The sequence below is a fragment of the Dryobates pubescens genome, chromosome 33 (assembly GCF_014839835.1).
Source record: "Dryobates pubescens isolate bDryPub1 chromosome 33, bDryPub1.pri, whole genome shotgun sequence".
In the NCBI taxonomy this organism is placed as follows: Eukaryota; Metazoa; Chordata; class Aves; order Piciformes; family Picidae; genus Dryobates; species Dryobates pubescens.
In genome coordinates, this window is record NC_071644.1 from 3,261,057 (window position 1) to 3,275,077 (window position 14,021).

The following is a 14,021-nucleotide window of genomic DNA, read 5'->3' on the forward strand; positions in this document are numbered from 1 at the left end:
CACAATTAGGTCTCCTGGGAGCCTTCTCCTCTCCAGACTGCACAACCCCAACTCTCTCAGGCTGTCTCCAGAGCAGAGCAGCTCCAGCCCTCTGCTCCTCCTCATGGCCCTTCTCTGGACACCTTCCAGCCTCTCCAGATCCTTCCTGGCACAGAGGCTCCAGAACTGGCCCCAGAGCTCCAGCTGTGGTCTCAGCAGAGTGGAGCAGAGGGGCAGAATCCCCTCCCTGGCCTTGCTGGCCACACTTCTCTTGCTGCAGCCCAGGCTCTGCTTGGCTCTCTGGGCTGCAAGTGCTCCCTGCTGGCTCCTGTTGAGCTTCTCCTCCCCCAGCACCCCCAAGTCCTTTTCTTCAGGGCTGCCCTCCAGCCAGTCCCTGCCCAGCCTCTAGCAGTGCCTGGGATTGCCCTGCCCCAGCTGCAGGGCCTTGCCCTTGGTCTTGTTGAACCTCCTGAATAGAACAGAACTTCAGACAAGTGCCTGCAGGGAACCATCCAGATGGGGCTGGCCAAAAAGTCCTTTAACATGGGACAGCACAGCTGAACTGTGGCTTAAGCATCAGTCACCATGCCTGGGGGAAACCTTTGGGCATGGAGGCAGACATGCCTACAGGGCAGGAGCACCACGACCTTCACTTTTCATCCCCAGATAGGAAGCTCAAACAGCAGCAGCAATTAATCCAGCCCCAGATAAAACCCTACCTTGCCATAAAGCCACAGAAATGGGCTACAGCCAGGTGCCAGGGAAACACATGTTGGATGCCAAAGAGAGAGCAGGGAGTGAGGGGCTGGGGCTCTGGGGAAGATAACAGCTCCCAGAGCAGCAAAGCTGAGCCTGGCTGAGCCACAGAGAATCACAGAATCAATAAGGTTGGGAAAGACCTCAGAGATCAGCAAGTCCAAGCTGGCACCCAGCACCTCCTGACAGCTAAACCATGGCTCCAAGGGCCACATCCAGTCCCCTCTTGAACACCTCCAGGGATGGGGACTCCACCACCTCCCTGGGCAGCACATTCCCATGGCCAATCTCTCTTGCTGGGAAGAACTTTCTCTTCACCTCCAGCCTAAACCTCCCCTGGCACAGCTTGAGACTGTGTCCTCTTGTTCTGCTGCTGGGTGCCTGCCTGGCAGAAGAGACCAACCCCCAGCTGGCTCCAAGCTCCCTTCAGGGAGTTGGAGAGAGCAAGAAGGTCTCCCCTGAGCCTCCTCTTCTGCAGGCTAAGCAACCCCAGCTCCCTCAGCCTCTCCTCTCAGGGCTATGCTCAAGGCCTCTCCCCAGCTTTGTTGCCCTTCTCTGGGCACCTCCAAGTCTCTCAATGTCCTTCCTAACCTGAGGAGCCCAGAACTGGACACAGGAGTCCAGGTGTGGCCTCAGCAGTGCTGAGCACAGGGCACAATGAGCTCCCTGCTCCTGCTGGCCACACTCTTCCTGCTGCAGGCCAGGATGCCCTTGGCCTTCTTGGCCCCCTGGGCACACTGCTGGCTCATGTTCAGGCAGCTGTCAATCAGCACCCCCAGGTCCCTCTGTTTGGCTGCTCTCAGCCACTCTGCCCCCAGCCTGTAGCTCTGCCTGGGGTTGCCGTGGCCAAAGTGCAGCACCCTCAGCAGTTCCCTGTCTCTCCTGAACTCCAGCTGTGGCCTCAGCCCCGCGGAGCAGAGGGGATCCCCACCAAGAGATGACACCTGAGAGGTGATGCACTCCCCCCCTAAGAAGCCTCTGCCCCTCTGCTCAAGCCCTGCAGCCTCCAGGCTCTGAGCCGTGGGGCAGGACAGAGCCATCAGAGGCCAGAGGCGGTGCAGGGGGCCGCGGGCAGGCGAGGAGCCGCGGCAGGGCCGGGCGCTGGCAACCTGTGCTGCGGTGGGGTGGCCACAGCTGGCTTCACAGCCAGAGCACAGCAAAACATCTCTCTCACCAGACAAGAATGTTTTGGCCCAATTCTGCACCAGCCCCCTGGGCACAGCCTCTCCACAGCTGCCCACAGCAGCTCTCACAGCAGCCCCTGGGCGTTTGGAACCTCTGCTGCCAGCGAGCAGCGCTTCGGGCAGGCACCGAGGGGAGCAAACCGGCTCCCGGCAGCGGGGCGACGCTGCCCCTGCCTTCCCCTCCCTGAGAGGAGCCCGCCCGTCCCCTCAGCCCGCGGAGCTGCCTGCCTGCCAGCCGTCCCCAGCCCCTCTCCCCACCTCTGCCGGGCCGGCCCCCTGCCCGGCCTCACAGCCGAGCCGCCGCGCCGCCTTCCGCCGCCTCCCGCCGCCCCTTCCTGCCCTGCCCTCCGCCACTGCGCACTCTGCGTACGGCGCCGGGCTGCCCTGCTCTCCGCCACTGCGCACTCTGCGTACGGCGCCGGGCTGCCCTGGGCTGCCCCACGCCACTGCGCACTCTGCGTACGGCGCCGCGCTGCCCTGGGCTGCCCCACGCCACTGCGCACTCTGCGTACGGCGCCGCGCTGCCCTGGGCTGCCCCACGCCACTGCGCACTCTGCGTACGGCGCCGCGCTGCCCTGGGCTGCCCCACGCCACTGCGCACTCTGCGTACGGCGCCGGGCTGCCCTGGGCTGCCCCACGCCACTGCGCACTCTGCGTACGGCGCCGCGCTGCCCTGGGCTGCCCTACGCCACTGGCGCAGGGCGCCGCGTAGCTTGCGGAGCCGCCTTGGGCCGAGGTGGCGGCGGGGGCCGGCGGCCAGCTGAGGGCCTCCCCCCGGCCTCCCGGCCCCTGCGCGGGCTCGGCGGTAGGGCCGTGTCCGCCACCAGATGGGTTGTAGCTGCCCTTGCCTCGCTGCTCGCCTTTATCTGCCATTCTGGGTCGTGTCTGCCCCCGTTGGTGGCCTGCTCAGGATGAAGGCCTACCTGGGCCCAAGGCCTAGCTGGGCCCCAGCCCTTTCCCTCCCTTTAAAGCTCTTCCTTGGGACAGCTCCTCCCGCCCCGAGGGAGGGCTGCAGGCAGAGGGATGCCCGTTTGGTGAAGATGCTGCCCCGAGACTGCTTTGCCACCTTCGTGCAGGACAGGTTGGTGTCTGTGAGGCAAAGGAAGGCTCCAGAGGTGCCTGGCACTTGGTGCTGTGTCACCAGGTGGGGTCCCAAAGCTGGGTGAAGAGCAGCTGGATGATAAGTCTCTGTGTGGATCAGACTGCTTTGCCTTGGAAGGGACCTTTAAAGCTCATCCAGGCTGGATGTGAGGAAGAAGTTCTTCATAGAAAGAGAGATTGGCCATTGGGATGTGCTGCCCAGGGAGGTGGTGGAGTCCCCATCCCTGGAGGTGTTTAGGAAGAGCCTGGATGAGGCACTTTGTGCCATGGTTTAGTTGATCAGATGGTGCTGGATGATAGGTTGGACTTGATCTCAAAGGTCTGACCCTCTTCCTCTTCTCCTCTTCCTCTTCTCCTCTTCCTCTTCTCCTCTTCCTCTTCTCCTCTTCTCCTCTTCCTCTTCTCCTCTTCCCCTCTTCCTCTTCTCCTCTTCCTCTTCTCCTCTTCCTCTTCTCCTCTTCCTCTTCTCCTCTTCCTCTTCTCCTCTTCCTCTTCTCCTCTTCCTCTTCTCCTCTTCCTCTTCTCCTCTTCCTCTTCTCCTCTTCCTCTATTCTATTCTATTCCAACCCCCTGCTATTTGGCAGGGACATCCCCAACAGGTTGCTCAGAGCCCCAACCCAGCCTGACCTGTAATGTTTCCAGGAATGGGGGCATCTGCCACCTGGGCCAGGGTCTCCCCACCTTCAGTGTAAAAAGTTTTGAGGGTCATGTATGTTTTGCTTCTGACAGGAGTGGGGTTACTGACACAGTCTGCTCAGGAGGCTGTCATAGAATCCTAGAATCAATAAGGCTGCAAGAGACCTCATCAAGTCCAACCTGTCACCCAAAACCTCATGACTACTAAACCATGGCACCCAGTGCCACATCCAGTCCCCTCTTGAACACCTCCAGGGATGGAGACTCCACCACCTCCCTGGGCAGCCCATTCCATTTGTTCCTTTGTTCCATTGTGGTTAATTGGAGGTGTTGGGTAGCTTAGAGGTCTCTTCCATGGGAGCTTGGCCAGGAAGACTGGCATGGGTTAAAACCATGAGCAAGCCTTTTATGGTTTGGCATGGCAATACAGCTCTGATGGCCTTTTTGTTGCTGGTTCAGAGGTTTGTTTTGTCATCAAGCCTTAGCTTGTCAGGTGACAAAATAAAATACTGGGGTTCTGGTGGCTCCACCAAGAGCCTGGAACTTGGAATGGGCTGGTTGGGGGTGGCTCTCCAAAGGCTGAAGGAACAGTTTGGTGGAACTGATGAATGCAGGCTTGGAAGGTGCTGCTACAAAGCAGCTGGAGTGGAAACTTGGATGTTCAGGGCTATTGAGCTCACTGTATGGATCCATAGGGGCTGTTTCAAAGGTGTACACTTCACTTGTGTCTTTCACTGCTGTTTACTGCCTTGAGGGAAGACCTTTTCTGCTGGCTTTATTGCTTGGCCCTGCAGCCATTAAATCTAAATGGAAAGGCTGAGCCCTGGGGCTGTTGAGCCTGGAGAAGAGCAACCCAAGAGGGGATCTGAGCAATGCTGAAGGGTGGGGAAGGCAAGAGGCTGGGGCCAGACTCTTATCAGTGGTGCCCAGTGGCAGACCAAGGGGCAGTGGGCACAAACTGGAACCCAGGAGGTTCCACCTGAACAGGAGGAGACATTTGTTTCATTTGAGTGTGGTGGAGCATTGGAACAGGCTGCCTAGAGAGGTGATGGAGTCTCCATCTCTGGAGTCATTCAAAACCCACCTGGGTGCTGCCCTGTGCAGCCTGCTGTGGATGAACCTGCTCTGGCAGGGGGCTTGGACTGAATGATCTCCAGAGGTCCCTTCCAACCCCTACCCTTCTGTGATTGTGCCATTGAATCTCCATCCTTGGAAGTGTTGAAAAGCTGCAGAGATGTGGTGCTGAGAGACATGCTTCAGGCCCAGACTTGGTGGAGCTAGAGAATGGTTGGGCTGAATGAGCTTAAAGGCCCTTTCCAGCCCCAAATGACTCTGTGGTTCTAGGGTTCTGTGAGTGAAACACTTGCCAAGAGTTTCTGAAGTGGTTTTCCAGGACAGGTTAACATCTGCCAGGCCTTTTTGTTTGTGTTCAGTCAGCATTTGGGTTTCAAGCTACCTGCAGAGCTCTTTTCCCCCCCCCCCTGTCTGGCTCTTAGCAAATGTTACTTCCCTGTGTGCTCTGCCATAAGCCACTTGCTGTCCAAATAGATGAGGGGAAAAACCAAAGCATTTATTTCCCTTGGAAGTTCTTGTTCTCAGGCAGAAGCAGAGCTGTTTTTGCCAAACTCTGGGCAGAGGGCAGCTCCTCACCCTCCCAGTCTAATCTGTTCTATCTGCTGGGGAGACACTGTGTATATTTATACACTGGGCAAGTGGAGCACTTCAGTTTCCAGCCTTATCAAGCTCAAATATTTACCAGAAGGCTGATCCAAGGTCTGCTGAGATCCAGAGTGCTCTGGAAACTTTAACTGAACTGGAGCAAACTTAGGTTTTCCCCCACCCTCCCCACCCCCACTTTAATTTTACTTGGCTTATTGGATATTTTCTTAGCAACTCAAAGGGAATCAAATCACAGGGAAACAAAGTCTAACAGTTGTGCTTTCCTTTCCTCCCCTCCACCACCTTGGTTGTGCAGCCTCCTGAATCTGCTTTCTCAGCTGTACCTCCTGTCAGTGAGGAAACTCTGACATGTTTTGACAGCTCAGTGGCAGGGAGGAATTGAAACACAGAAGTCAGTGAGCAGTTAACATCATTGGACTTTAATGGCCACTTTCCACATCAAAATAGCCCCTGGGAGGTGCAGCAGTTGGTGCATTGCTGTTTAGAAGGAGCACTCTGGGCACTGTCATGTAACTGGAACCCAGGAGGTTCCACCTCAACGTGAGGAGACACTTCCCTGGGGTGAGGGTGCTGGAAGCCTGGAGCAGGCTGCCCAGAGAGGTTGTGGAGTCTCCTGCTCTGGAGCCTTTCAAGCCCCATCTGGATGTGTTCCTGTGGGACCTAGTCTAGGTGATCCTGCTCTGGCAGGGGGGTTGGACTGGGTGATCTCCTGAGGTCCCTTCCAGCAGGGGGGTTGGGCTGGGTGATCTCCTGAGGTCCCTTCCAGCAGGGGGGTTGGGCTGGGTGATCTCCTGAGGTCCCTTCCAGCAGGGGGGTTGGGCTGGGTGATCTCCTGAGGTCCCTTCCAGCAGGGGGGTTGGGCTGGGTGATCTCCTGAGGTCCCTTCCAGCAGGGGGGTTGGACTGGGTGATCTCCTGAGGTCCCTTCCAGCAGGGGGGTTGGACTTGATGATATCCAGAGGTCCTTTCCAGCCCCTACCATTCTATGGAAGGAAAGAAGGAAGGTGAAAAAGGAAGGGTCCCAGAGAGCTGGGCTAGGTCGGTGTTACCAGCTGAAAACACCCAGCCCTGAGCCAGTAGCCTCAAGTGCCCCAAGCTGTGTGCTGCCGTGTACCAGCCCCTACCTTCAGCAGAAGGAGGTGAAACAACAGCAGCTGGGGAGGGCAGGGAGTTCAGGAAGAGTCTGATCTATAACCCATGGGAGGTGGAGCTGTTGGTGTATTGCTGTTTAGGAGGAGAGTTCTGGGCCCTGTCATGTGAAGAGGGTGAGAAGGGAAGTGGTGCAGGTAGTGAGATGTAAGGGTTTAGGTGTGAGGAATTACTTCTGCCTTAAATAACACCAGGGATTGGAGTTTCAAGAGCCCTGGAGAGTTTGCAAGCCATAAACTCAAGATGAGGAGTGTTCAGTGTTCATTTTACCTCTTCCTCTCCCTTTCACATGCAACTTCAGACGGCACCAACTGACACTTGGATTGCAAACGATGTTTAAGGTCATCCAGTCCAACCATTCTCTAGCTCTTCCAAGGCTGGGGCTAAACCATGGCCCTCAGCACCACAGCTCTGTGGCTTTTAAGCACCTCCAGGGAGAGGGAGTCAACAACCTCCCTGGGCAGCCTGCTCCAGTCTTAGAGAACCCTTTCAGGGAAGAAGTTTCTCCTCATGTCCAGCCTAAACCTCCCCTGGTGCAGCTTGAGGCCATTTCCTTTTGTCCTATCACTTGTAGCTAGGGAAAAGAGACCAAGCCCAACTCCAGGCTCCTTTCAGGGAGTTGCAGAGAGCCATGAGGTCTCCCCTCAGCCTCCCTCTCTCCAGGCTGAGCATCCCCAGCTCCCTCACCAGCCCTGTTCTCCAGGCTTTGTTGGCCCTTCTCCGGACCCGCTCCAGCGCCTCCGTGTCCTTCTTGGAGTGAGAGGCTCAAACCCCCCTCCAGTGCTCAAGGTGTGGCTTCACCAGCACCAATCAGGAGGTGAACAGGAGCAACAACAAAGTGACAGAGGCAAAACAACAACAGGATTAGCCTGGGATAAACCTGGTGGGGAAGCCCCACGGGTTTTATCTCCTAAACATAAATACTTGACAGCGTTTCCAGGCAGAAAGCTGAACCACACAGTGCACTGCTGTCCAGGTGCAGCTAGGTAGTCAGCTCTGGAATGAATTACATGAATTAATTGCTTTCAAAGTCCTGTCCCTGCCTGGCACCTGCCACTCAGCTTTTCCAGCAGAAGCAGTGCCCCGTGGCCGGCAGCGGCGCCGGCGAGCGGTCTCAGGCGATGGCAGCGATGTGGGTCTCCTTGTGGCAGGAGGTGAGCGAGTCCCTGTTACACCTCCAGTAGAGCTTAGGAGTGCAGCAAAGCACCATCGACATGAGCAAGCCCAGGGTGAGCATCAGGCAAATCACCCATTTGATCAGGCCAGAGTACATGAAGGGGAGGATGAGGATGGTGAGGATCACCAGCAGCAGCAGCAGCAGCACCAGCCTCTGCACGGCCAGCCTGTTGTCTGCCGGGGCAGTGTCCTCTCTGTACAAAGTGTCTTGGCTGCTCAGGGTCCAGCTGGTGTTGTCCAGCCCTAGGGCAGAGATGTGCACCTCCAGGTTTGAGTCTGGGCTTTCCAAGTGCTCCATGATGTCCTCTTTGTCCTGCAGCGTGCGGATGAGGCCGCCTGCCACCGCGGTGGCCTTCCTGCAGAGGGGGCAGGTGATGAGCCAGGCGCCCTGCTCCCGCCGCAGGATCAGCTTGAGGCAGACGGCGCAGAAGCTGTGCTGGCACTCCAGGAGCTTGGGCACCCTGTAGATGTTGTACTTGTTGAAGCAGATCAGGCAGTCCATGTCCGTGTGTGCCGGGGGTGAGCTCGGGGGGCTCGTCGCGAAGCTGCACACCGCGGGAGGCTTGGAGCCCGTAAGGAGAGGCTTTGAGTTCGGGCACTCGCCTTCCGCGGGCGCTGCTGCGAAGGTGTCAGGACCACCTTGCTCCGTGCCTGCAGGACTCTCCGTTTCTTTAGTGCCTTCTCCAGTGAGTTCCAGCCTGTTCCCGCCTGCAGCAGTTGCCCTGAGGGGTCCCCCACTGCTCCCCTCTGCGGGCACAGGGCCGTCCTGCCCAGCCTGTGGTAGCCCGGGGGCATTGTTTGGCTTCTCGGTGGATCTCTCCATGGTGATAAAGCTCAGAGCGGTCTGAGCGGTTGCTGAGCTGCTGGCTCCTTTTATGTGCTGCTGCTCTGTTCCTGTTGCATGGGTGATTGATTAGTGACAGCTTTAAGTGTGTTGTGCTTTGACAGTAGGACGTCTTTACGACCTGGGGACCCGAACTAATGATTAACTTCGTGGCCAAGACATTTTACAACGGCTGATAACGGCCCTGAGCAATTCCTGCCCGGAAACAGACCCCGTGGCAGAGCAGACCCAGAGCCAGACACTGCCAGGGTTATTCAATTAGTACTTTAATCATTGAAAGCAATTGAATGGGTTTCTAAATGCTGCTTTGATGGACAAGGAGAGTTTGGGAGGAATTACTGCAGTATCGGTGGGTTGAATACCCTGCAGCACCAAGAAGGAGATGGTTAGGATGGAATTCTTTCCAGTGAGGGTGGGGAGACACTGGAACAGGTTGCCCAGGGAGGTTGTGGCTGCCCCCTCCCTGGAGGTGTTCAAGGCCAGGCTGGCTGAGGCCTTGAGCAATCTGGTCTAGTGGAAGGTGGCCCTGAACATAGCAGGGGGTTGGAAGTAGATTGTCTTTGATTTCCCCTCCCAACCCAAACCATTCCATGATTATTGAGTGGTGAATGTCCAATTAGTACCAACTCTTTCATCCAAAGGAGCATCCCTCATGGGTTCTGTCCTCAGAGGGCTCCAGATGGGAACTGAGCACGACTGAGGGTCACATCAGGTCCCAGAGAGTGCCTGAGAGATGAAAAGGAAGGTTATTGTTGTGGTGGGACCACCTTCACCGTGCCAGGGTGTTCAGAGGAGAACCTCCTGCACTCAGGGACTCCAATCAACCCCCCCATGATTAGCCACCTCCTCTGGAAAATAAATGCCTGGGGAAAATCCCTCACCCTCCCCTCTGTGTTTTCATTTGAGGGGTGCTACACAAATGTTTTGTCAGTGAGAATCCCACTGAGATCTTATCTGAGAGGGGGAATGTTTATCTGAAGGGTGGGGGGCAGGAAGAAGGGGCCAGGCTCTTCTCAGTGATAGGACAAGGAGCAATGGCTACAAACTGGAACCCAGGAGGTTCCACCTCAACGTGAGGAGACACTTCTTTGGGGTGAGGGTGCTGGAGGCCTGGAGCAGGCTGCCCAGAGAGGTTGTGGAGTCTCCTGCTCTGGAGCCTTTCAAGCCCCATCTGGATGTGTTCCTGTGGGACCTAGTCTAGGTGATCCTGCTCTGGCAGGGGGGTTGGACTGGGTGATCTCCTGAGGTCCCTTCCAGCAGGGGGGTTGGACTGGACGATCTCCAGCGGTCCCTTCCTGCAGGGGTTTGGACTTGATGATCTCCAGAGGCCCCTTCCAGCCCCTACCATTCTGTGATTCTATGGAAGGAAAGAAGGAAGGTGAAAAAGGGAAGGGTCCCAGAGAGCTGGGCTAGGTCGGTGTTGCCAGCTGAAAACACCCAGCCCTGAGCCAGTAGCCTCAAGTGCCCCACGCTGTGTGCTGCCATGTACCAGCCCCTACCTTCAGCAGAAGGAGGTGAAACAACAGCAGCTGGGGAGGGCAGGGAGTTCAGGAAGAGTCTAATCTCATGAACTCACTGGTTGGGGGGGGTGAGGTGAGCAGACCTTGTTCTTTGCTGAGAAATAGTAGCAGGTTTGTCGTAAGCAAAGCCGCTGTGAGCCTTGGGGCACTCCTGCTGTGTTTCTGCTGCCCTGGCATGCTGTGGTGTTTGTGGAACTTTTAGGTGACCCCAGACTTTAGGAGCTTTAAGGCCTTGCAGGTGCAGAAGTGGAGTCAAGAGTGGAAGGAGCGGGCTGGCCAGCTGCTGGGCTCCTTTTGGTGTCAACAGAGGAGGATTTTCCCTTGCAGTTCACAAACCTCTGGGTTGGTTTTAAAGTTAGAAAGAGAAGGCCTGGGCAGACAGAAGACACAGCTGCCAGCTGCACAGGGCTTCAAGAAGCTTCGGCATTCAGTTCCTGGGGCCAGAATGGAAATGTACAGACTGAGGAACCACTGGAACAGCATGAAACTGGCGTGAAGGTGTTTGGGAACAGGCACCAAGAGGAGCAGCTCCCAACTTAAACATTAACTCAGACTTTTCAGTTTCAAACTGGGTGGGATGGAGCCTGCCTCCATGGCTGTTTGCTCTGTCTTCCAGCAGTGGGTGGGGGGTGAGAGCTGGTGGACAGGTGTGGTTGGTTGGCTACAGATGTGTGTCAGCAGCCAGGCCAACTTGCTGCAGGGGAAGGGAGGTGGAGGGCAGTGTGCTCCAGGAAGGTCCTCATGCTTCTCTTGGTGGGTCACAGGCCCCAGGGGAGGAAATGTGATAGGGTTATGGGGGGGGGTTGTCTCAGGAGCCATGCAACCTTCACTCTGCACTGATGAGGACAGAGCTGTGAGCTCCCCAGTTCAAGAGGGACAAGGAAGTACTGGGGAGAGTCCAACAGAGGCTACAAGAATGGTTAAGGGAATGGAACATCTCTGTGAGGAAAGACTTGCTGAGCTCTGAGGTCTTTTCCAACCTTAGGGATTCTATGATTCTAAAGGCTGAGAGCCCTGGGGCTGTTGAGCCTGGAGAAGGGCAGCCTGAGAGGGGACCTGATCAATGGTTACAAGTATCTGAAGGGTGGGTGTCAAGAAGAAGGGGCCAGGCTTATTTTCAGTGGTGCCCAGGGACAGCACAAGGGACAGCAGACACAAACCAGAACCCAGCTCCACTTTAACACTAGGAGAAAACTCTTTGGTGTGAGGGTGCTGGAGGCCTGGAGCAGGCTGCCCAGAGAGGTTGTGGAGTCTCCTGCTCTGGAGCCTTTCAAGCCCCATCTGGATGTGTTCCTGTGGGACCTGCTCTAGGTGATCCTGCTCTGGCAGGGGGGTTGGACTTGATCATCTCCTGAGGTCCCTTCCAGCAGGGGGTTGGACTTGATCATCTCCAGAGGTCCCTTCCAGCAGGGGGTTGGACTTGATCATCTCCAGAGGTCCCTTCCAGCAGGGGGTTGGACTTGATCATCTCCTGAGGTCCCTTCCAGCAGGGGGTTGGACTTGATCATCTCCAGAGGTCCCTTCCAGCAGGGGGTTGGACTTGATCATCTCCAGAGGTCCCTTCCAGCAGGGGGTTGGACTTGATCATCTCCAGAGCTCCCTTCCAGCAGGGGGGTTGGACTTGATCATCTCCAGAGGTCCCTTCCAGCAGGGGGTTGGACTTGATCATCTCCAGAGGTCCCTTCCAGCAGGGGGTTGGACTTGATCATCTCCAGAGGTCCCTTCCAGCAGGGGGTTGGACTTGATCATCTCCTGAGGTCCCTTCCAGCAGGGGGGTTGGACTTGATCATCTCCAGAGGTCCCTTCCAGCAGGGGGGTTGGACTTGATCATCTGCAGAGCTCCCTTCCAGCAGGGGAGTTGGACTTGCTGATCTCCAGAGGTCCCTTCCAACCCCTACCACTCTGATTCCCAGGCTGTGGTTTCAGCAGCACAGTTCAGGCAGGGCATGGGCCCTCTGCCCGGTGTTTTTGGCCGGTCATTTGGGGTCAGACATGTCCATCCACTGATGAAACTGGCCACCAAGTGTCAAAGGACTTGCCCTGGTGTTGGCTGGGCTTGTCTGTGGCATTGTGAGCAATGCAGGTGGGGTTTGCCCCGATTGCCTGTGGCCCTTTCCTGCTGCTGGGGCTAATTGCTGTTGGATTAATCATTTGCAGGCAGTTTGCTCATCTCCTTTTCCCGCCTCGAGTCCGTTTGCATAAGCAAATGTGGCTCTTGGGTGGCCCTTGTTTATGCCAGGAAATGGGCAGGACACAGCAGCTGTGTCATTTTGGAGAGTCCAAGCCTGGCTTGGAGTGGGGCTGGGAGCAGGAGAACATTCCAACCACCCAGGGAGGTGCTGGTGACGGGCCCAGGAGCTTCTCGCCGCGCTCAGGCTGCCCTTCGCATCGCTGTGAGCTGGGCAGGAGGACCTTAAAGTAAGAAATCAGAGAATCAATGAGGTTGGAAAAGACCTCCAGGATCATCAATAATGGTTGTCATGGAGTTGTGGAAGCGTGGAACTGTTTTGGTTGGGAAAGGCTTCTAAGATCATCCAGTTCCAACCATTCACCTGACACCACCCTGGCCACCAAACCACGGCCCCAGGTGCCACGGCCACAGGGTTCTTGCCCACCTCCAGGGCTGGGGACTCCACCACCTCCCTGGGCAGCCTGTGCCAATGGCTGATGTGAAGCCTCTGCTTGCCTTCTGTCACCCTGTGTATGTGTGAGCAAAGCAGGGAGCTGGCAGTTTACTGTGCATCATCTGCTGGGCTTCCCCCCCCACCCCCCAGCATCTGGCAGACTCTGTCACGATAGCCACAGGGAGAAGCAGGGGAGAGAAAACAAAGTCAAGGGGCAGAATAGTGAAGCTGATGAGGGCCACATGGGGGGGGGGGGGGGGGGGGGGGTGTGTCGTGAGGGAGGACTTCTTTAACTGGTGGCTGTGGGGACAATGGCAGAAGACAACCAGCCCCAGAACAAGAGGACATACTCTCAAGCTGTGTCAGGGGAGGTTTGGGCTGGATGTTAGGAAGAAATTCTTCCCAGAGAGATTGGGATGTGCTGCCCAGGGAGGTGGTGGAGTCACCATCCCTGGAGGTGTTTAAGAAGAGCCTGGATGAGGCACTTGGTGCCATGGATCAGATGGTGTTGGGTGATAGGTTGGACTCGATGATCTCAAAGGTCTTTTCCAACCTGTTTCATTCTATTCCATTCTATTCCTCTTCTCTTCCTTTCTTCTCTTCCTCTCTCTTCTCTTCCCCTCTCTTCTCTTCCCTTCCCTTCTCTTCCCTTCCCTTCTCTTCCCTTCCCTTCTCTTCCCTTCCCTTCTCTTCTCTTCCCTTCCCTTCTCTTCTCTTCCCTTCCCTTCTCTTCCCTTCCCTTCTCTTCCCTTCTTCTCTCTCCGAACCTCTCCTCTCCGAACCTCTCCTCTCTTCTCTTCTCTCCCTCTTCTCTTCCTCTTCTCGAGTCTCCTCTTCTCGTCTTCTATTCTAATTCTATTCTATTCTATCCTATCCTGTTCACAAGGACATCAGTCCCCACCACCACCGTGCTGTGTGCCCCTTTGGCATCCCAGAGTCTCCCTCAGGGAACTCAGCCACGAAGGTTCCCTTCATTACACAGTTAATTAATCGTCGCTCTCGGGTCTGCTCTGCCATCGGCCGTGTTCCCGTGGTGCCACCTCGCGGGTACTTGATCCGCTTCCCCACTCTCTTCGTTCCAGCTCGTTTCCTTCGTGCCAGGGCGCTGGCTGGGTGCCGAACAGGCACATCCTGGAGTTCACTGGAGAAGGAGGGCAGCGTCCAGCTCCTCAGGGCATTCATCCCCTGGCAGCCGCGCCGGGGCTCCTGCCCTGTCTCTGCGGCCGGGGCGAAGCTCAGGCCGGCGGTGCGGAAGCCGACAGCCGGGGCGAAGCATTTCGGCTCAGCACCCGCACCTGGAGGTGCTCGGCAGCCTCCCCAGCACCATCCCCACGGCTCACCCTTCTGCCGGGCGCTCGGCACAGCCCCAGCAG

At 56.8% G+C, this 14,021-nt stretch overlaps 1 protein-coding gene across 1 annotated transcript; it reads right to left on the reverse strand.

Annotated features, from left to right (window-relative positions):
- Positions 1-7,598: 7,598 nt before the first annotated feature.
- Positions 7,599-8,483, reverse strand: RNF186 (ring finger protein 186). Its single transcript, XM_009903036.2, has one exon. It carries the CDS (start codon positions 8,481-8,483, stop codon positions 7,599-7,601), a length of 885 nt encoding a protein of 294 aa, XP_009901338.2.
- Between the last annotated feature and the right edge of the window lie 5,538 nt (positions 8,484-14,021).

Coding starts and splice junctions, on each gene's coding strand:
- RNF186 (XM_009903036.2), bottom strand. CDS start 8,483: ATGGAGAGATCCACCGAGAAGCCAAACAATGCCCCCGGGCTACCACAG.